General features: G+C 43.8%; 2 protein-coding genes and 1 long non-coding RNA gene across 7 annotated transcripts; 2 read left to right on the forward strand and 1 right to left on the reverse strand.

Annotated features, from left to right (window-relative positions):
* The first annotated feature begins 1,297 nt into the window (after nt 1–1,297).
* Nucleotides 1,298–17,313, forward strand: abhd11 (abhydrolase domain containing 11). Of its 2 annotated transcripts, XM_035771624.2 has the most exons (7): nt 1,298–1,408; nt 1,664–1,854; nt 3,013–3,148; nt 4,433–4,606; nt 6,328–6,498; nt 9,859–10,040; nt 10,284–17,313. In XM_035771624.2, exons 2-7 carry the CDS (start codon nt 1,727–1,729, stop codon nt 10,417–10,419), a joined length of 927 nt encoding a protein of 308 aa, XP_035627517.1. In that variant the 5' UTR covers nt 1,298–1,408; nt 1,664–1,726; the 3' UTR covers nt 10,420–17,313. The 2 variants fall into 2 exon arrangements, with proteins under 2 accessions (XP_035627517.1, XP_035627516.1); XM_035771623.2 differs by lacking the exon at nt 1,298–1,408 and having other exon boundaries at nt 1,599–1,854.
* A 145-nt stretch (nt 17,314–17,458) lies between these two features.
* Nucleotides 17,459–27,283, reverse strand: bicdl2l (bicaudal-D-related protein 2-like). The gene is made up of 6 exons (XM_035771625.2): nt 26,536–27,283; nt 25,849–25,968; nt 22,026–22,184; nt 20,252–20,343; nt 20,001–20,121; nt 17,459–17,960 (listed from the first exon to the last, which is right to left on the reverse strand). The coding sequence occupies exons 1-6, from the start codon at nt 27,097–27,099 to the stop codon at nt 17,661–17,663; spliced, it is 1,356 nt and encodes a 451-aa protein (XP_035627518.1). The 5' UTR covers nt 27,100–27,283; the 3' UTR covers nt 17,459–17,660.
* LOC127930695 (uncharacterized) lies at nt 21,352–22,166 on the forward strand. Of its 4 annotated transcripts, none has more exons than XR_008138861.1 (5): nt 21,352–21,494; nt 21,530–21,634; nt 21,705–21,809; nt 21,845–21,984; nt 22,020–22,166. It is a non-coding gene; the product is annotated as an uncharacterized LOC127930695 (long non-coding RNA). The 4 variants fall into 4 exon arrangements; XR_008138862.1 differs by having other exon boundaries at nt 21,705–21,774; nt 21,810–21,984; XR_008138864.1 differs by having other exon boundaries at nt 21,705–21,844; nt 21,950–22,041.
* Nucleotides 27,284–27,872: the final 589 nt, after the last annotated feature.

A 27,872-nucleotide genomic window follows, 5' to 3' on the forward strand; every position in this document is an offset into this window, starting at 1 on the left:
GAACATTAATATCAAATAAATCTTAGCTCTTTTGGCTAACTGGTCCACATTTTCATTCCCTTCCACACATGAATGGGCTGGGACCCAGCAGAATCTTACTACTACACCCAGTCTCTCAATTCTCCATAATAACATGAATACCTCTAATAGTAGATCACTCCTATGAGATTTACCAGATGATAAACTATTCAATACAGACAGAGAATCTGAGCATCCTATAATTCTAACAGGTTGTACGTCCTCTACCCACTGAAGGGCAACTATTATCACCAACAGTTCAACTGAGTATACTGACAGTTCATCTTTTAGTGTTCTACATATCTGCACATCAAATTCAGGAACACAAACGCCTGCTCCATTGCGCCCACTATCTTAGTAAAAATGCATAAAACCTTCTTACCAATGTAATTGCCAAGCAGTTTCCCTATATCACGGACTACTGACCAATCTTTCCTTTTCTCTACCAAGGTTAGATCAACAACAGGATCTGGGAGTAACCATGGAGGAACATCCCCTACCACCACAGTAGGGCCAACCTCCAATTCTCCCATACCACGCTCATCAGCAAGCTTTCCAACCAAAACCACTACCTTGTCTACTAGTATATTCCCAACAGTCATCTAGAACAGTAGCAGTGGGATGCTCAACCTCAAAGACTTTCATCCTACCCCAATAAGCTAATGACAATTTGTATATATCCAAGGCATCTTACCTGCCTCCACTAGTACATTTTTTATTTATTTAACTAGGCAAGTCAGTTAGAACAAATTCTTATTTACAATGACGGCCTACCCCGGCCAAAGCTAGTCCAAGTGTGCTCCGCTCTATGGGACGCCCAATCATGGCCGGATAGTGATACGCCTTGGATTCGAACCAATATCATTTTTGAATTCAGGCTGTAGTGTGACAAAATGTGGAATAAATCAAGGGGTATGAATGTTTTTTTGTTTTTTTTGTCAATCGTTTTTATTAGCTGCTTTTGCAGAGGAAATGTGTGCATTGCAATGACTGTGATATGTGGTTGTTTGAACTTTTATCTACCTCAGTTTAATGTAAGTCGCTCGACGCTAGTAGATGAGATTGACCAAAATTAAAATGTAATTTATGTGTTGTTTGATTGATTGATTCGTTGTTATGATCTGGCGCCATCTGTTCGTCAACATGTGTTACGTGCTGACAACTGAACATTTAACGTCAGCCCAGACCTGCGTTTTGCGTCATGACGAAAAGCGTCAGTTTAGGCCAATTCAGCTCCTCCCACACTTAGTTTCCACTAGATAACACAGACACAAAGTAAACCTGGGCTGTATCGTAAAAGTGTATGACATTTTTTTTTGTTGTTCTTAATTATCTGACTTGCCTAGTTAAATAAAAAATGTAAATCAATGTGCTTTACTAGTGGAGGCAGGTAAGATGCCTTGGATATATAACTAATGTTATTAGCTTATTGGGGTAGTAGGAAAGTCTTTAAGGTTGATCATCTCGCTGCTAATTTAAGGATAGTATTAAGATGTGGTTAATGTTAGGGTTACATTTTAAGAAGTGAAAATTGTAATTTTAAAAATGGGCGGGGTGTATGACTTTGTGGCTGTGGTAACTAGTGACGACTCATTCTCTTCTAATGTCAGTCAGAGAATGATTTTCTCTGCTCCGAAATCTGCAGAATAGAAAGCAAAGCGTATGTTGTCGGTCAGCCTGGAAGAAAATTCAACGAGCCTACCTTGTCATGAGTGTTTTCTGTCGCTTACTCTCGAGAGGACTTCTCTGCGGACGGGCAACATGTCGGTTTGTAACCGGACAGCAGGATTTCAGCGGTGGAGTGCTGCGGATGACTCGGGCGGTTGGCTCGACCAGGTAACGTTAAATGCCCTCTACTTGCTACAGTCCAGGCTAATATATTGACAGCGAGTTCACATTCTAGCTAGCTATCTTCTTTAGCTACATAACGTTCATGTACATGCACCGAATAACAACATTATAGGAGAAATTGTTTTATCGATCTTTAGTTTGTGTTATTTAGGGGTAGCTAGGATATTTTATTTAGAAGGATAGCTAATGGTAGTTAGCTAACTAACCTTAGCAGTACACTTGGTTGTGGACTAAATTAATATATTTCTACATTTTCTGTTGTATGATAAGCAATGTGTGCCCATCCGATGTTGCTTGCATTTATTGTATTGTGTGTTGCCAAATCTAAAGCCCAATATTTTACTAGCATTTTATCTAGCTAGCTAACCAGCTAGGCCAGCATTCCAACAATGACCCCGGCCCTACTCGGTGTTTAACTGTCCTAGGTTAGCAATGTAACGTTATGGTAAATCAGTTACATCTTTGAATGAGAATATTATGTTGACACAGTCAGTTACTTGTTTTGTTAACTACATTTCTTAGCCGAATTCATTACCAAGGATACGTTAACAATTCATTAACGTCATTGTCTCTTTCCTCTGTTGCACCCCTGTGAAGATTGTTATTTTATTATCAAATACACGACATGACCGAAAGTATGTGGACATCTGCTCGTCGAACATCTCATTCCAAAATCATGGGCATTAATATGGAGTTGATCCTTCCCTTTGCTGCTATAATAGCCTCCACTCTTCTGGGAAGGCTTTCCACTAGATGTTTGGGACTCTTCCATTCAGCCACAAAAGTATTAGTGAGGTAGGACACTCACGTTGCTCACAGTCAGCATTCCAATTCATCCCTAAGGTGTTTGATGGGGTTGAGGTCAGGGCTCTGTGGAGGCCAGTCAAGTTCTTCCACACCGATCTTGACAAACCATTTCTGTATGGACCTCGCTTTGTGCACGGGAGCATTGTCATGCTAAAACAGGAAAGGGCCTTCCCCAAACTGTTGCCACAAAGTTGAAGCACACAATCGTGTGCTCGATTTTATACACCTGTCAGCAACTGGTATTGCTGAAATAGCCGAATCCACTCATTTTGAAAGCATTTACATACACAAAAGTATGTTAACTTTAACAATGTGTTATTCTATTGTCTGTTGCAGCCCTGTGAACCTAACCTATGACGTGTTTGACGGGACAGGGGATGGCACCCCCCTGGTGTTCCTCCATGGGCTGTTTGGCAGCAAGTCCAACTTCCACTCTATAGCCAAGTCCCTGGTGCAGAGGACAGGCCGAAAGGTAACGCATAGTCTCACAAGGCAGACAACAGTTTCAGAAATATTACATGGGCGGCAGGTAGCCTGGTGGTTAAGAGCATTGTGCAGGTAACCGAAAGGATACTAGTTCGAATCCCAGAGGTGACTAGGTGTAAAATTTGATCAATGTGCTGTTGAGCAAGGCACTTAACTCTTACTGCTCTGAATAAGAGCGACTAAAATGTAAATGTACAATTATTTACCACAAAGAGCAACACATGTTAATGTTAGACTGTAAATCCAGGATGGCTAACACATGAGGTGGGGGGATACACAAGGCTCTATATGCCTTGGTCTCAACATATCTTTCTCTCTAAACAACCAGGTAAATAATACATTCTATACACTAAATTCTGATTTATCTGAAGCCATGCTGATAAGGCTCAGTTATTCTCTCACATACAGCCAGTTATGCACAACTCGGGTCTTCGAGGGTGGCTGTTTTATTCATGCTTTCTATTTGTTGAGGGTTGTGAAACCAGATATGTGTTACAATCATTGACCGTAATGCAGTTAAGTGCCAGTGAGAAATGAATACCAGCAGGATTATGGCCTGTACCCTCCTCCCACCCTACTCTCCCTGTCCTCTCATCCTACTCTCCCTGTCCTCTCATCCTACTCTCCCTGTCCTCTCATCCTACTCTCCCTGTCCTCTCATCCTACTCTCCCTGTCCTCTCATCCTACTCTCCCTGTCCTCTCATCCTACTCTCCCTGTCCTCTCATCCTACTCTCCCTGTCCTCTCATCCTACTCTCCCTGTCCTCTCATCCTACTCTCCCTGTCCTCTCATCCTACTCTCCCTGTCCTCTCATCCTACTCTCCCTGTCCTCTCATCCTACTCTCCCTGTCCTCTCATCCCCTCCCTGCCTCTCATCCTACTCATCCCTCTCCCTGTCCCTCTCATCCTACTCTCCTCTCCCTGTCCTCTCATCCTACTCTCCCTGTCCTCTCATCCCTCTCCCTGCCTCTCATCCTACTCTCCTTCGCCTCTCATCCTACTCTCCTTCGCCTCTCATCCTACTCTCCCGCCCTCTCATCCTCCTTCGCCTCTCATCCTACTCTCCCTGTCCTCTCATCCTACTCTCCCTGTCCTCTCATCCTACTCTCCCTCGCCTCTCACCCCAATGAATCCCTACTGTCCTTCCTTTCAATGAGTGATCACGAAGGACTGAACTGTAGTCTTCTATCTAGCCTATAGCCCTGTGCCTTCCCTCTTCTCCTCCTCTCCACCCCTCCCTAGTGTCCTAACTGTCCTTTGTCCAGTCAGGTGCTGACGGTCGACGCCCGTAACCACGGTACCAGCACACACAGCACCGATCTGACCTATGAGGCGATGACCAATGACTTGACGCACTTGCTCGCCCAGCTGCACATCGGGAAGTGCGTCCTGATTGGCCACAGCATGGGGGGCAAGGTCGCCATGACTACAGCCCTGTCGCAGGTGAACAAACGACCCCGGAACATCAATATGAATCCTTACTACACTGTGGTCTCTGTGCTGCTTGAAGCTGCACTAATTACATTAGAAACCTGCAATGATTACTGCTGCACTGTACCATGGGAAAGTGACTGCCCATCTCGCCTTACTTCCTTACAGTCCCAATACTTTTTTTGAATGCACTTTTAGATTATATCATCAAATTCACGAAAACGCAGTCACAAGTATTCAGACCCCTTTTTTTTTTACGTTACAGCCTTATTCCTCATCCATCTACACACGGTAACTCATACTGACAAAGCAAAACTACATTTGCAAACATTTCTAAATCTTTTTTTTTTTTTTATGCAAAAAAAATGAAATACACATTTACATAAATATTCAGATGCTTTACTCAGTTCGCTGAAGCAACTTTGGCAGCGATTTCAAGTCTAGAGTCTTCTTGGGTATGGTACTACAAGCTTGGCGCACCTGTATTTGGAGAGTTTCTCCCGTTCTTCTCTGCACATCCTCTCAAGCTCTGTCAGGTTGGATGGGGAGAGTCGCTACACAACTATTTTCAGGGCTCTCCAGAGATGTTCGATCGGGTTCAAATCCGGGCTCTGGCTGGGCCACACAAGGACATTCAGAGACTTGTTCCGAAGACACTCCTGCATTCTCTTAGAAGATGATCTTTCTGAGGTCCTGAGCACTTTGGAGCAGGTTTCATCAAGGATCTCTTTTGTACTTTGCTCCGTTCATCTTTCCCTCGATCCTGACTAGTCTCCCAGTCCCTGCCACTGAAAAACAACTTCACAGCATGATGCTGCCACCACCATGCTTCACCATAGGGATGGTGCCACGTTTCCTCCAGACATGACGCTTGGCATTCAGGCTGAATAGTTACATTTTGATTTCATCAGACCAGAGAATCTTGTTTCTCGTGGTCAGAGTCCTTTAGGTGCCTTTTGGCAAACTCCAAGCAGCCTGTCATGTGCCTTTTACTGAAGAGTGGCTTCCGTCTGGCCACTCTACCATAAAGGCTTGATGAATTTAAGAATTATGGAGGCCACTGTTTTCTAGGGAACCTTCAATGCTGCAGAAATGTTTTGGTACCCTTCCCCAGATCTGTCTCGGAGCTCTGTGGACAATTTCTTCAACCTCATGGCTTGGTTTTTGCACTGTCAACTGTGGGACTTTTATATAGACAGGTGTGTACCTTTCTAAATCATATCCAATCAATTGAATCAAGTTGTAGATGTAGATCTCAAGGATGATCCATGGAAACAGGATGTACCTGAAATCAAATTTGAGTCTCATAGCAAAGGGTCTGAATACTTATGTAAATAAGGTATTTCTGTTTGATTTAAGTTTGCAAAAATGTCTAAACCTGTTTTCGTTTTGTCATTATGGGGTTTTGATTGTGGAAACAACCAATTTTAGAGTAAGGCTGTAACGTAACAATGTTGGGAAAGTCTGTATGAATACTCTTCAAATTCACTGTATACGGTATATAATGATATTCACATTCGTGGGTTAATTTACTTCTACTCTATGCCTCTTAAGAAGATTTTAGAAACTGAAGTGGTCACACTTCCCATTGTATAGAGGGGGCAGAACTTTTTTTTTTTTTCCAGTTCTCATTTCCTCTGCTCTTCTCTCCCTCCTTCTACCTGTCTCTTCATCGCTCTACCCCTCCTGTCAATCACCCCCTTCTCCTTCCTTTCCTCATATCTCACCGGTAGCCTGGCCTGGTGGAGAGGTTGGTGGTGGTGGACATCAGTCCAGCCCAGACCACCACCCGTACCAACTTCCACTCCTACATCCAGGCCATGAAGGATGTGAAGATCTCTAGCGACATCCCTCGCTCGACTGCCCGCCGCATGGCCGAGGACCAGCTACGCAAACTGGTCAAGGTTAGGGCAAGCTCCTCACTGGCTATCACTACTGTTATTACCACCAGGGTTCACACTACTGTTATTAACATCAGAGCTGTGTTCGAATACCCATACTGTATACTACATACTTAATGACTATATATTATTAGTTCATTTTAGTATATTGTAAACTTATCCTTTCAGTTGAGCGTACTAGCGCTACGCCTGTCTACCTGATGTTGATTGTTATGAAACCTCTCGCTAGCTTGTCTAGCTAGTAATATATTACTCTGACATCTTATGACTTTGGGTGTGTTTGCTAATTCAATCTGGAGTGCCAGCGTGCGCTCTGGGCGTTTGTAAATTCAGAGTTTTGTTCTCTGAGCGTTCAGGGCGCACACTGGACAATCTGGCCGAGGAGTAGGGTTGATCCCAGCTTTCTGGCACAATCAGACTCGAGTGCTCTGAAATCGGAGTAGATGGCCGGAGTGACTTTACTAATGCACTGAATTAACAATGTCCATTGAACGCACAACAGCTATCCCGCTTAGCTAAGAATGACGTGAATAATCAAGTCAATAAATGTTGGATAGTTAGCATGTTGTTAATATGCTTGCAAGTCCGACGTATTAGTAGCCAACTAACATTAGGTAGCAAGCTAACATATGGTACATACTGCTGTAATATGTTATGCGGTCTGTAAAGGACAGTGTAGCTAACAAATTGTCAGTCAACATAACTTGGAATGTATTTGAAAAGTTATTACTTTACTAAATTGCTCAACATTTTCTTAACATTTGTTGTAATTGGTTAAAGCAATGAATTTGTATCCGCTCTCATTGAACTTGGGCTGCATATTTTTTGCCATTTTCTTCAAATCTGAAAAGGTTTGTGAAGCCACACACCATTTTCGGAAGAATTGCATTATGCGCCCTAAAAGCACGGAAATAGTGTCCACTGGTTGTATACTTAGTATTTTGGCGAATGTAGTACGACATCCGGGAACTTTTGGCATACTAACTATATCCATACTATGACCAATAAGCATAGTACATACAGTTGAAGTCGGAAGTTTACATACACTTAGGTTGGAGTCATTAAAACTCATTTTCAACCACTCCACAATTGTCTTGTTAACAAACTATAGTTTTGGCAAGTCAGTTAGGACATCTACTTTGTGCATGACACAAGTCATTTTTCCAATAATTGTTTACAAACGCTAAGTTGACTGTGCCTTTAAACAGCTTGGAAAATTCCAGAACATAATGTCGTGACTTTAGAAGCTTCTGATGGGCTATTTGAGTCAATTGGACGTGTACCTGTGGATGTACATCAAGGCCTACCTTCAAACTCGATGCCTCTTTGCTTGACATCATGGGAAAATCAAGTCAGCCAAGTCCCCAGAAAAGAAATTGTAGACCTCCACGTGTCTGGTTCATTCTTGGGAGCAATTTCCAAACGCCTGAAGGTACCACGCGTACTGTTGTTTGTACAGATGAACAAGTAAACCCCATGGGACCACAGCCGCCATACCGCTCAGGAAGGAGACGCGTTCTGTATCCTAGAGATGAACGTACTTTGGTGCGAAAAGTGCAAATCAATCACAGAACAACAGCAAAGGACCTTGTGAAGATGCTGGAGAAAACGGGTACAAAAGTATCTATTTCCACAGTAAAACGAGTCCTATATCAACATAACCTGAAAGGCCGCTCAGCAAGGAAGCAGCCTCTGCTCCAAAACCACCATAAAAAAAACAGACTACGGTTTGCAACTGCACATGGGGACAAAGACCGTACTTTTTGGGAAAATGTCCTCTGGTCTGATGATACAAAAGTAGAACTGTTTGGCCATAATGTTATGTTTGGAGGAGAAAGGGCGAGGCTTGCAAGCTGAAGAACACTATCCCAACGCTGAAGCACGGGGGTGGCAGCATCATGTTGTGGGGGTGCTTTGCTGCAGGAGGGACTGGTGCACTTCACAGAATAGATGGCATCATGAGGGAGGGAAATGATGTGGATATATTGAGGCAGCATCTCTAGACATCAGTCAGGAACTTTAAGCTTGATCACAAATGGGTCTTCCAAATGGACAATGACCTAAAGCATACTTTCCAAATTGTAGCAAAATGGCTTAAGGATAACAAAGTCAAGGTACTGGAGTGGCCATCACAAATCCCTGACCTCAATCCCATAGAGAATTTGTGGGCAGAACTGAAAGTGTGCGAGCAAGGAGGTCTACAAACCTGACTCTGTTAGACCAGCTCTGTCAGGAGGAATGGAAGGCTACCCGACACGTTTGACACAATTTAAAGGCAATGCTACCAAATACTAATTGAGTGCATGTAAACTTCTGACCCACTGGGAATCTAATGAAAGAAATCAAAGCTAAAATAAATCATTCTCTCTACTATTATTCTGACATTTCACATTCTTAAAATAAAGTGATGATCCTAACTGACCTAAAATATGGAATTTTTACTAGGTTTAAATGTCAGGAATTGTGAAACTGAGTTTAAATGTATTTTGCTAAGGTGTATGTAAACTTCCGACTTAGTAGTGGCCTGAGGGAACACAATGTGTTATGAAATGTAGTGTCTGTTAATATTTTAAGTTTTGTGTATATAATATACCGTATGTTAATGGAACCCATAAGGCAGCAGCTAATAGGGATCTTTAATAAATACAAGTATTACTGCTAATACCACCCAGGGTTCACACTACCTGTCACTATCATCTCACTACAACTGTAGCAACCCAATCGTCTGACAGCTGAAAGGCTATTGAACATACAAATACTGTAATGACGTAGCGAATGTAAAACACCATTTTATTGCCCAAATGCAATTCCAGTAAATTATGCAAATTAACCTATAGGCCGATCAGCATGACCAGTTAAATCGGTTAGCTGCCAAAAATACATTTTTAACTGTTAACATCCCTGGTCTTTGGAGACTGAATTAATGCATTGTGAAACCAAATGGATATATATATTTTTTTACATTTTACCTTTATTTAACCAGGCAAATCAGTTAAGAACACATTCTTATTTTCAATGACGGCCTGGGAACAGTGGGTTAACTGTGGGTTAACTGCCTGTTCAGGGGCAGAACGACAGATTTGTACCTTGTCAGCTCGGGGGTTTGAACTTGCAACCTTCCGGTTACTAGTCCAACGCTCTAACCACTAGGCTACGCTGCCGCCCCAATATCTTCAATTGGTTGTTGACTAATCCCCAAGCACCATCTAAAGGGCTTTGGAATTGAGTAAAAAGCATTATTGTTATTACTGTAATTGCAGCCCATTGAAATGCCTTTTCTTTTGAAACCAAAGAGAAGGCATTTTGAGGACATAACCCAGTGATAGTTTGTTTAGTAATGGTGTGGTTCCTTCCTGTGTTCAGGAGCGCTCAGTGCGCCAGTTCCTGCTGACCAACCTGGTGGAGCAGAACGGACACTACGCCTGGAGAGTCAATCTGGACGCCATTGCCGCACACCTTGATGACATCATGAGCTTCCCTACCTTCAAAACCACATACGAGGGCCCCACCCTCTTCCTGGGCGGAGCCAGTTCTGCCTACATCAGGTATAAGATGTCATCTGTTATACAGTTTTAATAGCTGTCATTGGTGTAAGACTGTTTTGTATTATTTCTATGATTTGGTGTCTTCTGTTTCCCTACTTTGACTCTTCTCTCTTCCATCTTGTCTCTCTCTTGCCCTCCGCTCTCTCTCGCTCTGCTCTCTCGCTCTGCTCTCTCCCTCCTTTCGCACCCTCCGCTCTCTCTCGCTCTGCTCTCTCCCTCCTCGCTCTGCTCTCTCCCTCTCAGTTCTGAGGACTATCCAGAGATCCAGCGGTTGTTTCCATGTGCAGACATCCAGTACATCCCAGACGCCAGCCACTGGATCCACGCAGACAAACCCCTGGACTTCATCAGCTCCATCAGCTCCTTCCTGCAGCCCTAACCTACCCTGCTCCAGACCTCTCCACCCTCCACCACCTAATTACTAATCCAACCCTCTCCACCCTCCACCACCTAATTACTAAACCTACCCTGCTCCAGCCCTCTCCACCCTCCACCACCTAATTACTAATCCTACCCTGCTCCAACCCTCTCCACCACCTAATTACTAATCCTACTCTGCTCCAACCCTCTCCACCCTCCACCACCTAATTACTAATCCTACCCTCTCCACCCTCTCCACCACCTAATTACAAATCCTACCCTGCTCCAACCCTCTCCACCCTCCACCACCTAATTACTAATCCTACCCTGCTCCAACCCTCTCCACCCTCCACCACCTAATTACTAATCCTACCCTGCTCCAACCCTCTCCACCACCTAATTACTAATCCTACCCAGCTCCAACCCTCTCCACCCTCCACCACCTAATTACTAATCCAACCCTGCTACAGCCCTCTCCACCCTCCACCACCTAATTACTAATCCAACCCTCTCCACCCTCCACCACCTAATTACTAATCCAACCCTCTCCACCCTCCACCACCTAATTACTAATCCTACCCTGCTCCAACCCTCTCCACCACCTAATTACAAATCCTACCCTGCTCCAACCCTCTCCACCCTCCACCACCTAATTACTAATCCTACCCTGCTCCAACCCTCTCCACCCTCCACCACCTAATTACTAATCCTACCCTCTCCACCCTCCACCACCTAATTACTAATCCTACCCTGCTCCAACCCTCTCCACCCTCCACCACCTAATTACTAATCCTACCCTCTCCAGCCTCCACCACCAAATTACTAATCCCACCCTCCACCACCTAATTACTAATCCTACCCTGCTCCAACCCTCTCCACCCTCCACCACCTAATTACTAATCCTACCCTGCTCCAACCCTCTCCACCCTCCACCACCTAATTACAGGACAACCGCTGGCCTTTAACATTATTCACACTAATAGGGCACAGCACAAAGCCACTGTTATCCAATGGCATAACAGAACACGCTCCAAAGGGCATGCTGTGTTGCGAAGGCTCTGAGGGTGTCGGTCACTGCTGTTGCCTGCACTCGTCAAAGTTCAAATAATTGTTTGACCTTTTCAACGTATGTGCGTGGTGTTCTCGCTCTGAGCAAAAACGCCTTGTGCGAATAATGTGAAAGGCCTGTTAGACTCTGCCCACTCACACTGGGGTCCACCTCTTAAAACAGCCAGTAGGTAGAGCTTCAAACCAGAGGAGGCACAGCCATCTTAGTAGACAATGCTAATATTGCTAACCCTGGACCAAACTCACTCTTTCTTTCCATGCTGTTTATCTTGCGCTTAAAGGAGCTGTATGGAAAATGACCTTCATTTATCTATAGTAATAGTGGAATGACAGTTTCATCATATTTTGTTCCCCAAAAAAGGTTATTGGTCTCACAAAAAATTGCATTCTAATGGTGCAGCCTTCTTATTGGTCAATAAAAGACGGACCATCTCTTGTGAAATTGACAACGAGTTACATATAGCTCCTTTAACCGCCATATTGTAATCAAGGATTTGTGTAAATCCTGTATTACCGTACTTAATAGATATGTAAATATTAAGAAAAGTAGATAGTTGGGTAGTAAGAGGTTGAGATTATATTTAAAGTAGATTGACAGTTTGTTTTTAAATGAGGGAGTGTTTTTAGGTATGAGTTACTAATCCAAAGATCCTCTCGTCATTGTTGCACAGTACCATTCTACTCTAATCAGGTTGATGTAAATCAGCATTGAAGAAAGGCTTTGAGCCGGGTCTTATATAGTCTAGTCTGGACATGTTCTGTATGTGGCTACGTCTCAAATGGCACCTTGTATCCCATATAGTGCACTAGTTTAAAGATGCACTATTTGGAAACTGCTGTGCCATTTCCTGGTTGCAAAAATTCTAATAGCTTGCCTAATGTCAGTTTGTAACAAACAGGAAAGTATAGTGTGGAGAATCATTGTACCATCTAAACTGCTGTGAAATAATCCATAACCTAAAATATTCAATTTTTTAGCTGTTTGAAACTGGTGTTCAAATCTGAAAGTAAAAGATGCAAAAAAAGTAACTTAAGCACGGGGAGCATAGAAATAGCGCACACAGAACAGATCTACCACTTCTTAGACTTGCTTTCAATGAGAATGACAGATCTAGAACTTAAATTTTTATGTGAATTTGGTCAGATCGCCCAAAAATTTACATATTGCAGCTTTAAAAGCAGTGCACTATGTAGGGAATAGGGTGTCATAACAGCCTTAATATAGTGCACTATGTAGTCCAGGGATGTCAAACTCATTCCACTGAGTGCCTAGTGTCTCTAGGTTAAGACCTAGACAACCAGGTGAGTTCCTTACTAATTAATGACCTTAATTCCTCAATCAAGTACAAGGGAGGAGTGGAACGAGTTTGACACGTGTGACGTAGTGAGTCAAGGAAATAGGGTGTCTGATTTGAGACAATGCCTGAGATACATCGCAGTTCTAACCCTACAGTATGGGGAATATGGTGTGATCTCTAAAGCAGCCAGACTGTGTCTCTGGGATGGGTAGTCTAGAGGGGTGATTCAGCAGGGAGCTTGGCAGAACAGGAGGGTCGGCGATATAGAAATATAATCTTGTTCTGTGGTTGGAACCCTGGTTGATAATGCTGGCCGAGAAGTGAAGCCTGGCCTAAAGACGAGCCAAGCGGAGAGAATGTAAAGCACAGCTAAAGCATTATTTACAAAGCATCTCGGAGTAGGAGTACTGATCTAGGATCAGTGTGCCCCTGTTTTTGCCTGACGTTCGCTACATACTTCAGTCTGACTGCCATCATTAACCAGGCATGCTTCCATCCAACCCTTTTTTTTATGCGATTTATAGTACGTGTCAGATAAAAAAAAATGCCACGATAGCCTTGATGGAAAAAGCTAATTTGTCAGTGAACTTTCCAAATGTAGACTAAACAAAATACGCTAGTCAAGGTGGGATCTTTTTGTCGTAAAATGTATTATGCGAGAACTGGGGGTCCTTCCATTACGACTCGGGAAAGCATGCAGTTTATTAGGCTTCATATGAAATAAGTTATGAGGAACTTCACATGGTGGTGAAAGTGCAAGGGGATTAGCTTGATGCTGCTTTCCAATAAATATTGAGGGTCTTCTTCTAGTGACACGCTGATCGATGTTTGGCTGCCATTTGACAAATAAAAATTATCTTTCTCTTTAGTCCATAATCATTTAATCATTCGGAACAGGTTGATCTTCAAGGCATTCCTCGTCGATCACAAAACATTTCTGAGGAAAATCTAACGTTAAAGGCTGCGATAAAGGCTTGCGCTCCTTTTAAATTCATGTTGGCGAGAGGTGCGTTTGGTTTGAGAAGCCCTGCGCACCGGGTAAGCAAAGTTCCCATTTTTAACCATTTCAGTTGTCTGAAAAGTTAAACTGGGAGATCTGTGGCTAAATCGAGTGCGCCTACTCGGGCGGCCAATCTGATATATCAAATCACAGTGCCTAAAGAGCTTCCACGACCCCAGGCCATAGCAAAGTTTGATACTAGCCCAACTTTGATGTAATAACTTGTAAAACCATGACCACAGAGAGACTGTCAAAGAATACAGCAAAGAGCTGCTCTTTTTCAGGAGCGAGTTCACATTTAAAGTTTTTAATCAACACTATTACAAAACATAGAGCAGCTTCTCAGTAGTTCCCCTGCTGCAGTGAATGAGCCAAGCGTATCGATGGCCCGAGCTGCTCTTTTTTAGGAGAGAGTTTGTGTTAAAAATATGTATTCAACACTATGCTCCGCTCTGCCTTGCAAGTGCTACACCAACTCATCTATTTTGTAATCAAATCTCAAGTTTTTAAATATTGCCAGGCCAGGCATATAGCCAATATGCTGTGTTAATATATTAGGCCTTACTGCACAAACCTCATTTTTACAGGACTGCTTTTATTGGGTTAATAATGTTACATTTTCTTAAATCATGCTTAAAAAATAATAATAATCCTGAGCGGTATCTCGTGTTTCATTTTGACTGCGAAAGTGATCTTGACTCAAAGGTTGGTGACCACTGATCTGAGCTGTTGACTAAAGTGCACAAGCCAATACCAGAGTGGCCACATTCGCTATATAACGCAACATTTTTTTGTGACAAAACCATCAGTAGGCCTGGAGTTGAAAGTGCCATGGAAACCCAATTAACATTTTTATTGGGTATATGTGAATCCGCAAAAGGTATTTTTATGTGCACTACGTCATCACGCACGGCCTTTTATCTACAACAAGTCCATTTGATGGAAACTCATCTCTGCAGATTTGAATATTCACGTGAAAATCTGTCGCCAATTGGATGGAAACCTAGCTATTGAAGTCGTTTGCGGTGATGTCAAAGAGGGGTGTTGTACAAAACAAAGTAATCAGAGATTGGCTCATCTCTTAACTAATCAAACCTCTGCTTTACCAGTGAGTGTGTGTGTTCTGGCTCTGGCCCAACCCATCTGTTTTCTGGGACCAATCAGAACGGTTAGAATGGTTTTCTGTTCTAGAAATCGTTGTGGAAGTACTCAAATTTAGACTCATTGCGGAGAAGCAATTAACACCCGTGGGTGTAGCGTTTGGCTGGAGCAAGGTGCTTGGGTAGCCAGGCAACCCCGGGGGGGAAGAGTATGTGTGTGTGTATATATATATATCAGCACTCCTAATCCTACAATGCTTTATGAATACGGGCCCTAATTGTTTTATATTAGAAGTCTGGACTAAAGACAGGACCTCTCAAGCAGAGGGAATGTAAAGTACAACTGCAGCGCTGAACCATAGATTAGGGTGCTGATCTAGGATCAGTTTTTCCTTTTTAGATCATAGTGAATAATGTATGAACAAAGGGTGAACCTGATCCTAGATGAGCACTCATGAATAAGTGCTCTGGTTCTGTCTGAACTGACATGTGGATTTAGCACCTGATGTCAGTGAAGGAACATCTACGGCTCCCCAGAGATCGGGGTTGTTGTGTTGCTGTGTGCAATCGCTTTTATACATGGTGTGTTTTGTGTGCGGTATGTTACTAAGCCTGTGGGAATTAGCCAGAAAGGAGAACAAAGTTGTAAAATGATTGTTACCGAATGGAATAAGACATGAAGTGAAAGCACACAGTGTAGCCTAGTGTTAAAGCTGTTTTTTGTTTTTTTGGTATCTTGTCCTCAGCTGGGGAAAAAAGGTGTTGCAATTGATGCAAACGCTTAGTAAATCTGACCCGTAGTCTTTGGACTTAATTTCAGTATTTTTTTTGTCGTACTACTAGATTACATGTAGTGTAACACGTTTGACCTTTTTTATAGTGTGATGTCATTCAGATAGCTAAATAGCTACCTTTCTATGCCATTTAAGCGCTAATAAAGCTATATCTTTCCAGGTACTGTATTTCCTGTATCTCCCAGGTTAGACTCTACAGCAGAGGGGGTCCTACTCTGGTCCTGGGGAATCTACTGGACCTGCAGGGTTTTGTTCCAGCCCTACACTAACACACTCTGGAGATCCCTAGGACGGTGGGTCCTGACTCCCAACACTAACACCTTATTCAACTAATCAAGTTCCAGACAGAAGGCCATGAATAGTTGATTACTTGAAACTGGTGTGTTTAGTGCAGGGTTAGAACAAAAGCCTTCACTCTCTCGGACTGGAGTTGGAAAACCCAATGCTCTACACTACACTCTGGGTAATATTCTCTACTCTTCTGTGTTGTGAGTGGGCATTTTGTAAAAAATGAACTGTGTACTCTGTTTGTGATAATCTACTATCGTCTGTTTCAATGATCATTTATTCAAGTATATGAATCACTTTGACTCTGTAGACAAAGGCTGCATTTACACAGGCAGTCCAATTCTGATATGTCATTTGACCAATCAGATGTTTCGCAAATAATTGGGCAAAAGATCAGAATTGGCCTGCCATGTTTTAGTGTTCATGGATATGTCAGATATGCTGCAAAAATCTAACTCATATTGTCCTTAATCTTATCAGATTTCCTCTACTGTGGTCGGGTTTGTTCTTCAGTGAAATGTTTTGATGCTTGTGTGTCTAGGGAAAAGTACAATCAGTGATACTGCAGCTCAGTCTGTCTGTGTGTTTGTGCCTCAAGGCTTTTTTGTTCATCTCTTTTTCATCTCTGTAAAATTTGTACCAAGTTTTCCGCAGTTATCCAGCCGCTTTGAGACTGGTCTCCGTGTTGCCAGTTATATTTTATCACAGTAACTCATAGCCCCAAAAGGGTCCTAGTGTGTTTCATTTTTGTAGTTGAAAGTATTTTGATCAGTTGAAAGTTAAACAAAAAGTGTACTCCATTGGATGACAGGTTTAAATAACTAAATATATCAGAATGGTTTGTGTTGAACTAGCTTACCCTTGTTTTAACTAAAATAGTTGTAATTGAGTAGCTAGGCAATCCCCTACCAATCATACTCAGACCCCAGGGTTCATATTGGCTTTCTGTTGGTCAAGAATGTGTCTAGGGGAAAGATTTACAGATATTGAACCTGGGTTGATGGGCTTTGCACTTTTGGGACTATTCCATTAACACTGTACAAGCTCAATCAAGCGCACACCTAAAGTATTTGAAATAAAACCAATACTAATTGAACCAATTTAACCCAGGTATGAGATGAAATGTTTAATTTATTTATGTTCATGTTGAAATTGACAAACCGTAATTTAGTCTATTTTACTATGAGCATGCCTTTTCATCCTCTCGTTCAGTTGTCGATAGGCCTATGCATTTTAACTTTGCCACAGTAACGTTCATTCAATGTCAAATGTTATGTAGTTGTGAGATACATTGGGTGAATAATTGAGAAATATTTAATGATGTATTACTGATGTATATTAAAATTGAAGGGGGAAAAAAACAAATGTCTTGTCTTTCCTGTCTCATACCAGTTAGTCTGTACTTGGTAAATTGTGATATCCTTGGGACATTGTGGCTGTTTTATCCCAGATTTTTAGCTGTGTACTTGTATCCTCGACTAGAATAAACAGCACGCTCAGCATTTGGAAGGACGTTTCAATTACTTTAATCAAAGACAGATACATTAATGATTACAGATGGAGACTCTACAACCCAAATGTACTATGAATGTTTTCCTCAAGTAGAGAATTATTCTCATTGTGAATGTGTGTAATCCATGTATCTCTCCCAGTAGGAATCAACAGTTTGAAAAATGTATCAAGTAGCAATGATTTGTCCCTCTCATGTTGTGTTATAAGTCTATGGTATGAAACCCCTCCAGTCTGCTGCTGCTACTCGACGACCGCGACACCGGTGACGCCTGCGCTGCCTCCTGGTCACCATGACGACCCGTCTTCCCCCTCTTCAGCCTGTCCCTCCAGGTAACAGGGGTGCGTTGTAGGGCCGGAGAGGGGGCAGGGGTGGAGGCTGGCCTCTGGTGTGGGGGTTCTTTAGTTCTCCTCAGCAGCCCCAGACGGGAGGGTTTCCTCTGGGCCTGTTCTGCTTCCTGCTGGCTCTGGAGCTGCTGCTGCAGGATCCTCTGGATGTCGTCCTGACACACGGAAATACATTTGACATATTTATTGACTAATGGTAAAAAACAGACAATATTGATGGATTATTTCTCATTATGGCAGTTGTATTTATGTTTATCTTTTACCTTTGATAATACCTACATCATCAAGATGTGTGCAACAAAAGTTCAACATTCACACTTTGTCACCAGTTCTGTCAAACCGTCCACGCATACATTCGATAAATCCAACGTACCATTGGAAATGAATGCTCGAAATACAATGATGCTATCGGTGTGATCGAGGCCTTAGACACCAAACTTGGTACACACTCTGACCAGTGACGTAATGGTAAAAAAATAAATGTGTGTGAACTCACTAATGCTCAGTGACTTTCAACATGGCACCGTCATAGGATGCCACCTTTCAGTTCATAAAATGTCTGCCCTGCTAGAGCTGCCCCGGTCAACTGTAAGTGCTGTTATTGTGAAGTGGAAACTTCTAGGAGCAACAACAGATCAGCCACGAAGTGGTAGGCCACACAAGCTCACAGAACGGGCCGCTGAAGTGAGTAAAAATTGTCTGTCCTCAGTTGCATCACTCACTACCAAGTTCCAAACTGCCTATGGAAGCAACGTCAGCACAAGAACTGTTCTTCAGGTGCGTCATGAAATCTGTTTCTTTGTTTATTTCTCACCAATTTTGTGATTACGAACTTGTCTCATCACTGCAACTCCCCAACGGGCTTGGCAGAGGCAAAAGTCGAGTCGTGCGTCCTCCGAAACATGACCTGCCAAACCGCGCTTCTTAACACACGCTCACTTAACCCGGAAGCCAGCTGCACCAATGTGTGAAACACCTTTCAAATTACCTCAGAAGTCAGCCTGCAGATGCCCGGCCCGCCACAAGGAGTCACTAGAGTGAGATGAGTCAAGTAAAGCCCCCCCTGCCAAACTCTCCCCTAACCCAGATGATGCTGGGCCAATTGTGTGTCGCCCTATGGGACTCCCGGTCACGGCCTGGGATCGAACCCCAGGCTGTTGTGACGCCCCAACACTGAGCCACTCGGGAGGCCATAAATGGATTTCCATGGCCGAGCAGTCACACACAAGCCTAAGATCACCATGCGCAATGCCAAGCGTCGGCTAGCTAGCCGCCATTGGACTCTAGCGTGATGAATCACACTTCACCATCTGGCAATTCGACAGACTAATCTGGGTTTGGCAGATGCCAGGAGAACGTTACCTGCCCAAATGTATAGTGCCAACTAAAGTTTGGTGGAGGAGGAATAATGGTCTGGGGCTGTTTTTCATGGTTCGGGCTAGGTCCCTTAGTTCCAGTGACGGGAAATCTTAACGCTACAGCATACAATGACATTCTAGACGATTCTATGATTCCAACATTGTGGCAACAGTTTGGGGAAGGCCCTTTCCTGTTTCAGCATCACAATGATCGTGCACAAAGTGAGGTCCAAACAGATATGGTTTGTCGAGATTGGTGTGGAAGAACTTGACTGGCCTGCACAGAGCCCTGAACTCAACCCTATCGAACACCTTAGGGATGAATTAGAATGCCAACTGCGAGCCAGGCCTAATCGCCCAACATCAAAGCCTGACCTCACTAATGCTCTTGTGGCTGAATGGAAGCAAGTCCCCGCTGCAATGATCCGAAGACTGGAGGCCGTCATACCAGTAAAGGGGGAGGACCATCTCTATATTAATGCCCATGATTTTGGAATGAGATTTTCGACGAGCAGGTGTCCACATACTTTTGGTCACTTTGGTGTATGTCATGTCATATTGCACCATTACAGGAAGTTGGTCCCTCACCACCAGATGGCCCCAGGCTCTATTACTCCATTATCATGCTAGGATACCAGCTGGTGACATGTACCGGCTGGATGCATTATACCGTGTGTGTTAACCCATGGGTAATTTGCCATTGTCCCTCATTAGTGAGAGCTTGTTTTCCACCGTAACCTAACCCCAGCTGAGCCCATATGTTGCTACTGTATGTCTCAGACATATCCATTTTTCCGACTCGCTCTCTCTTTCTCTCCTCCCACCATCTTTTAGTACCTTCCAGGCCTCTAGTTCCAGTGAGAGCTCCAGTCGTTTCTGCACAGCCTCCAACAACTGGTTGTTCAGTAACATCATCTCTGTCTTACTGCGGAGAAGCTCCGCCTCCATGGCCTTCTTCCTGTTCAACAGGAAGGGGGAAAAAAACTAAACAAAACATCAATGTGTCATTTTTCTACAGGAACAATGCAGTTCCCTCTTAGAGGAAGCATTGACACTTCTCTTTGCTGTGTGTGTGTGTGTACACTCACTTGTCCATGGCATCGTCTCTGTCCCGTAGTGCCTGTTGTAGAACAGCACTGTCATCCATACCATTCCCTTTTTTAACCCAGAACTGGGAATCCTGGGGAAAACAAAGCAAGAGAGAGTGGTTGGGAGAAAAAAGGCAGGTTTGTTTTATTTATATTCACACAGTTATGGAATACATGGACATAAAAGGGTGTTTATGTGGTGATGCATTACACCTGGGTGTCATGTGGTGATGCATTATGCCTGGGAGTCACGTGGTGATGCATTACGCCTGGGTTTCATGTGGTGATGCATTATGCCTGGGAGTCACGTGGTGATGCATTACGCCTGGGAGTCACGTGGTGTTGCATTACGCCTGGGAGTCATGTGGTGATGCATTATGCCTGGGAGTCATGTGGTGATGCATTATGCCTGGGAGTCATGTGGTGATGCATTATGCCTGGGAGTCATGTGGTGATGCATTATGCCTGGGAGTCACGTGGTGATGCATTACGCCTGGGAGTCATGTGGTGATGCATTACGCCTGGGAGTCACGTGGTGATGCATTACGCCTGGGTTTCATGTGGTGATGCATTATGCCTGGGAGTAACGTGGTGATGCATTACGCCTGGGAGTCACGTGGTGATGCATTACGCCTGGGAGTCATGTGGTGATGCATTACGCCTGGGAGTCATGTGGTGATGCATTACGCCTGGGTGTCACGTGGTGATGCATTACGCCTGGGAGTCACGTGGTGATGCATTACGCCTGGGAGTCACGTGGTGATGCATTACGCCTGGGAGTAACGTGGTGATGCATTACGCCTGGGAGTAACGTGGTGATGCATTACGCCTGGGAGTCACGTGGTGATGCATTACACCTGGGTTTCATGTGGTGATGCATTACGCCTGGGAGTCATTATGCCTGGGAGTTATTTAAATGCCACAGAGTAATTAAAATTCCATTGAAACAAGGTTGAGCTAACTGAACCCATCAGGTCACATACCTGAACTGAACCAGTCTGGGCTCACCTGAGGGGCGGTGTCTAAACTCACCTGACATGAACTGTTAGCCTCTGAGCTACTGTTGGATAGGAACAGATTTACTCATCTTTGTATTCTATGGGTTTGCCTGTGGGGGTGGGATCTAAGCTCACCTAAGAGGTGTGAGTGCAAGCCTGGGTCACATTCACTAAAAACTGAGGAACTAAATGCATCCTTGAGGACCCTGGCCGAACTTGTGCTGTGTGGCTGAGAGCTAGTTTAGGTTCACCTGTGCTGTGTGGCTGAGAGCTAGTTTAGGTTCACCTGTGCTGTGTGGCTGAGAGCTAGTTTAGGTTCACCTGTGCTGTGTGGCTGAGCGCTAGTTTAGGTTCACCTGTGCTGTGTGGCTGAGAGCTAGTTTAGGTTCACCTGTGCTGTGTGGCTGAGCGCTAGTTTAGGTTCACCTGTGCTGTGTGGCTGAGAGCGAGTTTAGGTTCACCTGTGCTGTGTGGCTGAGAGCTAGTTTAGGTTCACCTGTGCTGTGTGGCTGAGCGCTAGTTTAGGTTCACCTGTGCTGTGTGGCTGAGAGCTAGTTTAGGTTCACCTGTGCTGTGTGGCTGAGCGCTAGTTTAGGTTCACCTGTGCTGTGTGGCTGAGAGCTAGTTTAGGTTCACCTGTGCTGTGTGGCTGAGAGCTAGTTTAGGTTCACCTGTGCTGTGTGGCTGAGAGCTAGTTTAGGTTCACCTGTGCTGTGTGGCTGAGCGCTAGTTTAGGTTCACCTGTGCTGTGTGGCTGAGATCGAGTTTAGGTTCACCTGTGCTGTGTGGCTGAGAGCTAGTTTGCGTGCGACGTTCTGCAGCAGGACCAGCGCTGTGTCCAGACTGTTCTCCTGAACAGATGGTTCTACTATGCTGGACTCTGCTTCTGTCAGAGGAAGCAACAACCTCAGAACGGACTGAACCTCCTCTGTAACCTGGAGAGAGAAACAGTCAAGGCATTCATGCAGAAGAACAGCTCCTGACTTTTACAACTTCTTGTTTGTTAAGATCACAATGAAAATGTGCTACAAAATATAAGTAATCAAATGATACAACTGAAGATCGAGGACAAGATTGACAGTGAGTTAGATTTTTTTTAAATATCTTAATCGTGCTAGCTAGCTAGGTCGGAATTTGTCAGTTAGCTTGCTAGGAAGTTAATCCCTGGAATTTGGGGAATTTTTCTTAAATTCACCAACAAAAAAAGTTAGCTTATAACAGTGAATCTTTTTTTTGTGGGATACACAAGGCAATTCTAAGTCTCGTGGCATATTTTGGTTAAACTATCCCCAATCCAATGGAATTACAACCCTCTGCATGCACAGTGCATTCTTCCATCACATGTACAGCTGATACTCAAGATCTTGCACACTAATGAGATGCTACAGAGCCCACACTACTACACTGTCTGAGCCAAAGACTACATTCTTTCTGGTAAGTTGATTACAATATTTTATGACATACATAATTTTTTTGTTAATTAGTGAATAGTAGCCTACAGCAAAGTGCGTTTAAATAATTTGTAACTTAACAATTTCTGCTAGTTAGTTTTTGCTACCATGTGGGTTTTCGCTTGCTTGAGCCTGCTAACTGAGTGTTAATTCACCTGTTTCCATGCATGTTTCATTTATCTTACAAAGACGTTGTGTAATCTAACTGCTTAACTATTCATCTGTACATGGAATTGTATTTGTTGTTGTTTTTACTCTCTTTTTCTAATCGTTACAGGGAAATGCCACTGGCACCATCTGATGTGTGGAGGTGGAGACTGCAGCTAATGTAGTAGTTAACTGTGTACATTTGCAAACACTGTGCCAAATCATATGTGAAGAATGCAACAAAGATGCAGAATCATCTGGCCAAGTGCATAAAGTTCCCTCAGTGCTCACAACAAGCAACCTCTGACAAAATTCCCTCTACATCCATTCGAGGTGAAAATGATGAATCAGACACCACAAACAGGGGACAACAGACACACCGGTCTCTACATTGCAGATGAGCTGAAGGCAGTCATCAATTACCTTGGACCACAGAAGGTATTTGCACTGGTGAGACAATTCTCCGAACATGAAGACTGTTTGGTCTAAAGTGGAGGAGTCCTACCCTCACATCACACCCATTGGCTGTGCTGCTCATGCATTGAATCTGCTCCTCAAGGACACCATGGCACCGAAAACAATGGATCATCCGGTAGGATGCTCTTGATAGGGGAGCCAAGGAAAGAGAGCCAAGGAAATGGTTAGGTATGTGAAGGGTCATCAAGTTATAGCAGCAATCTATCTCACTAAGCAAAGTGAGAAGAATAAGAGCACCACATTGAAGCTGCCCAGCAACACCCGTTGGGGTGGTGTTGTCATCATGTTTGACAGTCTCCTGTAGGAATCTCTCCAAGAAATGGCCATATCAGTCTGCAGATATGGACAGCCCCATCAAGAGGATCCCCCTGGATGATGTATTTTGGGGGAGGGTGGTAAGCAGCCTGAAACTCCTGAAGCCTAAAACAGTAGCCATTGCACGGGTTGAGGGAGACAATGCCATCTCGTCTGATGTTCAGACTCTGCTTGCAGATGTAAGAGAAGAAATCCATACTTCCCTGCCCACTGTTGCTCCAAGCAGAATAAACTGCAATTCTGAAATACATCAAAGAGCGTAAAGACTTCTGCCTGAAGCCCATACACGCCACAGCGTACATGTTGGACCCCAAGTATGCTGGCAAGAGCATCCTGTCTGGAGCAGAGATCAACAAAGCCTATGGACACGACTGTGTCTCACCACCTTGGCCTGGATAAGAGCAAGATTCTTGGCAGTCTGAAGTACACTTCCAAGCAAGGGCTTTGGGATGGAGATGCAATATGGCAGTCGTGCCAACATCTCATCAGCCACCTGGTGGAAGGGACTTTGTGGATCTGAGGCTCTTTCCCCTGTTGCCTCCATCTTCCAAATCCCACCAACATCAGCCGCCTCAGAGTGCAACTGGTCCTAGTTTGGGAAGACACACAGCAAAGCATGCAACAGGCTGACCAATACAAGGGTTGAAAAATTGGTGGCCATCCAGGCATTGTTTTTTCTTTTTGAGTCTGACAACGAGCCATCCTCAACAAGGTTGGAAAGTGACCATGAAGATGAGGCCTCAGTCTGATGTTCAAGAGGTGGACATTGAGGAGGTCCAGGAAGAAGACATAGAAGCCTGAGAAGAAGACAACCAAAGCTTTAGTTTAAAACTTTTTAATTTGAACCTGAGTGTAGGTTACTTCCCTGACGTCAGGAACCGGGAAGTAACGGCGGCAGGGTAGCCTAGTGGTTAGAGCGTTGGACTAGTAACTGAAAGGTTGCAAGTTCAAATCCCCGAGCTGACAAGGTACAAATCTGTCGTTCTGCCCCTGAACAGGCAGTTAACCCACTGTTCCTAGGCCGTCATTGAAAATAAGAATTTGTTCTTAACTCACTTGCCTAGTAAAATAAAGGTAAAATTAAAAACAAGGACTCATAACCCCAATCTATAAGAACGGAGACAAATTTGACCCTAACAATTAGAGATATTTGTTTGAACAGTAACATGGGGAAAGTTTTCTGTAGTATTATAAATGAGTTCTATACTTCCTTAATAAGCACAATGTCTTGACTAAAAGTCAAATTGGATATCTACCAAAAACATCTCATGACATGACAATTAAATCCTTGGCAATAAATGGAGCATCAGAATTGGCAAGAAATTATTATTTAACCAGGGGCCTGGCCTTTGCCAGGGTTGCAATCTCAGCCCTGCGCGCTTGGCCACTATTCTAGAAAAATCCTCAGCCCCGTTGTTGGTCTCCACAATACCTGCTCTTCGCAGATGACCTGTGCCTGCTGAAACCCACAGCACATCACCTAGAGCAGTACTGCCAGACCTGGGCCTTGGCAGTAAATCCCAAAACACTAAAACGATGATTTTCCAGAGAAGATCTCGATTGGTACAAAATATACAGAGTACTGCACACACAACAATTACTTAGGTTTCAAAATAAGCTCAACTGGATGCCTAAATGAGTCAGTGAATGAAGCCTCAGGACCAGAACATCCAATCAATCAGAATAAACCAAATGACAGTCAAAACAAAAACTACATTACCTATTGGGAAAAACAAGCACAAAGCAAAATCCTGTGCTATCTGGCTCTAAATTGACAGTACACCATTGAAAACTATTTGACCACGGTTACTGATTAAAACCTTAGAAAAACTTTGAAAAAGTACAGGAGCAGTGAGCACAGCCTCCATATACAGGAAAGGCTGTGCAACCACTTGTACCACAGCAGAATCCGAGGCAGAGCTGTATTTCCTGAGGGAGGGGGTGAGAGAAGGATGGATGGATGGAGGGAGGGAGGGGAAAGAGTTCAACATAAACACAGACTTCTAAAGGTGACGTGCTTCACAGAAACAGAAAGGATTCACTCCTGTTAGCCTACTTCCAGAGCCTCCATTCAAGCCCTGTTGTCATGTGATTCTTGTTATTCAGCCTTTATACATCACACTGATCTTGTTTCAACAATTGCATGACCTTTGAAATTACCTGTCAAATGTATGGTTATGCTTGACTGTATTTGAAGTGTGTGTGTTACCTTCTCCCTGTGTTGGATCCATCCCGGTTCGTCTCTGTTCTCCTGTAGTTTGTCCACCTGAGCCTTCAGCCTCAGACTGCGTCTCACTGACAGCGCCACCTCCCGACGCACTTCCTTCAACTACACACAAGCACGTTTGTAAAGAAGCATGTTTAACAAATTCCTACAAGTGTTGCTGAATTTCCTCTTCCCTTCAACTAGACACACACCAACAGTGTTACATACAAAACACACACACACACCACCCGAGGCACTACCTTTAACCATGCGCACACATACGCAACCTTCAGCTAAGAATAAATGTTGTCATGAAAAACTCAGGCACGGTGGTAAACGGTGCTAATCCAGATTCCTGGAAGATGAGACACAGCAGAGACAAATCCTGTTGTACTGGATACGCATGCGACAGCTCATATTACACACGCACACAGATACACCAGGTCCCTAACTGATAAGAGCCCAACGAGCGACAACAACATTCCCTTCAGCCACAAATCAAACCTGTCTCTATGAGCTGATAACATTCTATAGCAGAGTATGACACATTTGTACTGAACGATGTGAAAGATCTGTTCTGGTCCAAGATCTTTGAAAACCGTAACAAGTACTGCGTCAAATTATATTCAATATAATTTCTTGGCCGCACAGCACACACATTTTATTTTTGTCCGGCCCTCACTCTCTCACCGTGTCGGACACTGGTCCTAATGTTCTGCGTCTGCTGAGCTGTTGTCCACTCCTGATGAGGTCCGGTAAGATTCGGTCTATGTAGCTCCGTCTGAAAGGGCTCTTATCCTCACTGACCTCATCAGAACCATCTCCCTCACTGACCATGGTCAAAACACCTGGATCGCCATTCTCTATGGCCAAACTCTCCTTGACCACGGTCAGCTCACCAGAACCATCAGGACCAGTATCTTCTGCGGTCAAAGATTGCATCAAGCAGGTACTGGTCATGGTCAACAGATCATGACAGTTGTCCCCCTCTTCGGTCAGCGAAGTCAACCTTTCTGTGACCACATCCTCCTTCTCTGGGTCATCCTCTGATTCGGTCGTGGTCGAGCTTGAATTAACCTGTGTTTGTATTTCATCTCTCAGTATTGTAGACCGTGTGGTTGAACTGCCACTGACAATGCCAGGCAGCTGGTGTCCATCTTCCAGGGTGTGCAGGGAGTAGCAGAGTTGTTCCATGGCAGTAAACTGTGGTCTCAGTCTCTCGTTCAGGATGGAGAAAGGCACAGGGTCTCCCATGGCATAATAGAGGGGTCACAACCACCAAACACCAAACCGACAACAGGAGAGTTCGAGAGAAAGAACTGAAGAGAGGAGCTCACAATCTCACTGGGACAAAAACAATGACTGGCAGTGAGAAGAGGCTATGACAGTGAGAGAAAAAGAGAGAGCGAGAAGGGGAGGGAACAAAACACAGAGAATGTCTACCAACTCGTTTTTCCTGAACTTTGAGTAACCAGAATAGGACCAACATATCTTGTGTGATGTCATCGAGTGATGTCAGAGGAGGCTGCACCCTCACCTTTTTTCCCTTCAACTTCTATTGCTACGGTGATGGTAGCCTGGATACGGACACGTCAACATGTCAGGGATTCAGAGAAATGGACCTTTGATGTCCTTACACAATCAGAGACAGATTACAGACATGACGTACGATACCTATCTGTTTATACTGCCCTGTCATATAACAACGCCAAGCTACAAAAGCACCTTTTCAGAAGGGATGAGGAGCAAGTGTGTAAGAGAGATAAAAGGCAAGACATGGGAGGGAGAGTACAAAAGAGAGAGGTCGTTCCACCAATTCGGTGCCTTTTCAAAAGTGCTACTTGGTAAAAAATATATATATATACAATACCAGTAAAATGTTTGGACAAACCTACTCATTCAAGGGTTTTTCATTATTTTTACTATTTTCTACATTGTAGAATAATGAACACAAGGAGTCATGTAGTAACTACAAAAAAAGTTTTAAACAAATCAAAAATATTTTAGATTCTTCAAAGTAGCCACCC

This window comes from Oncorhynchus keta, chromosome 6 (assembly GCF_023373465.1).
Source record: "Oncorhynchus keta strain PuntledgeMale-10-30-2019 chromosome 6, Oket_V2, whole genome shotgun sequence".
NCBI classification, from domain to species: Eukaryota; Metazoa; Chordata; class Actinopteri; order Salmoniformes; family Salmonidae; genus Oncorhynchus; species Oncorhynchus keta.

Excerpts from the sequence above, each read along its gene's own strand:
- abhd11 (XM_035771624.2), top strand. The coding sequence starts at position 1,727 with ATGAGTGTTTTCTGTCGCTTACTCTCGAGAGGACTTCTCTGCGGACGG. Across the intron at positions 6,499-9,858 it reads AGCTACGCAAACTGGTCAAG|GAGCGCTCAGTGCGCCAGTT; the intron begins GTTAGGGCAAGC and ends TCCTGTGTTCAG. Across the intron at positions 10,041-10,283 it reads GCCAGTTCTGCCTACATCAG|TTCTGAGGACTATCCAGAGA; the intron begins GTATAAGATGTC and ends TCTCCCTCTCAG.
- bicdl2l (XM_035771625.2), bottom strand. The coding sequence starts at position 27,099 with ATGGGAGACCCTGTGCCTTTCTCCATCCTGAACGAGAGACTGAGACCA. Across the intron at positions 20,344-22,025 it reads CTCTCAGCCACACAGCACAG|GATTCCCAGTTCTGGGTTAA; the intron begins GTGAACCTAAAC and ends TGTTTTCCCCAG. Across the intron at positions 17,961-20,000 it reads TGGAACTAGAGGCCTGGAAG|GACGACATCCAGAGGATCCT; the intron begins GTACTAAAAGAT and ends TCCGTGTGTCAG.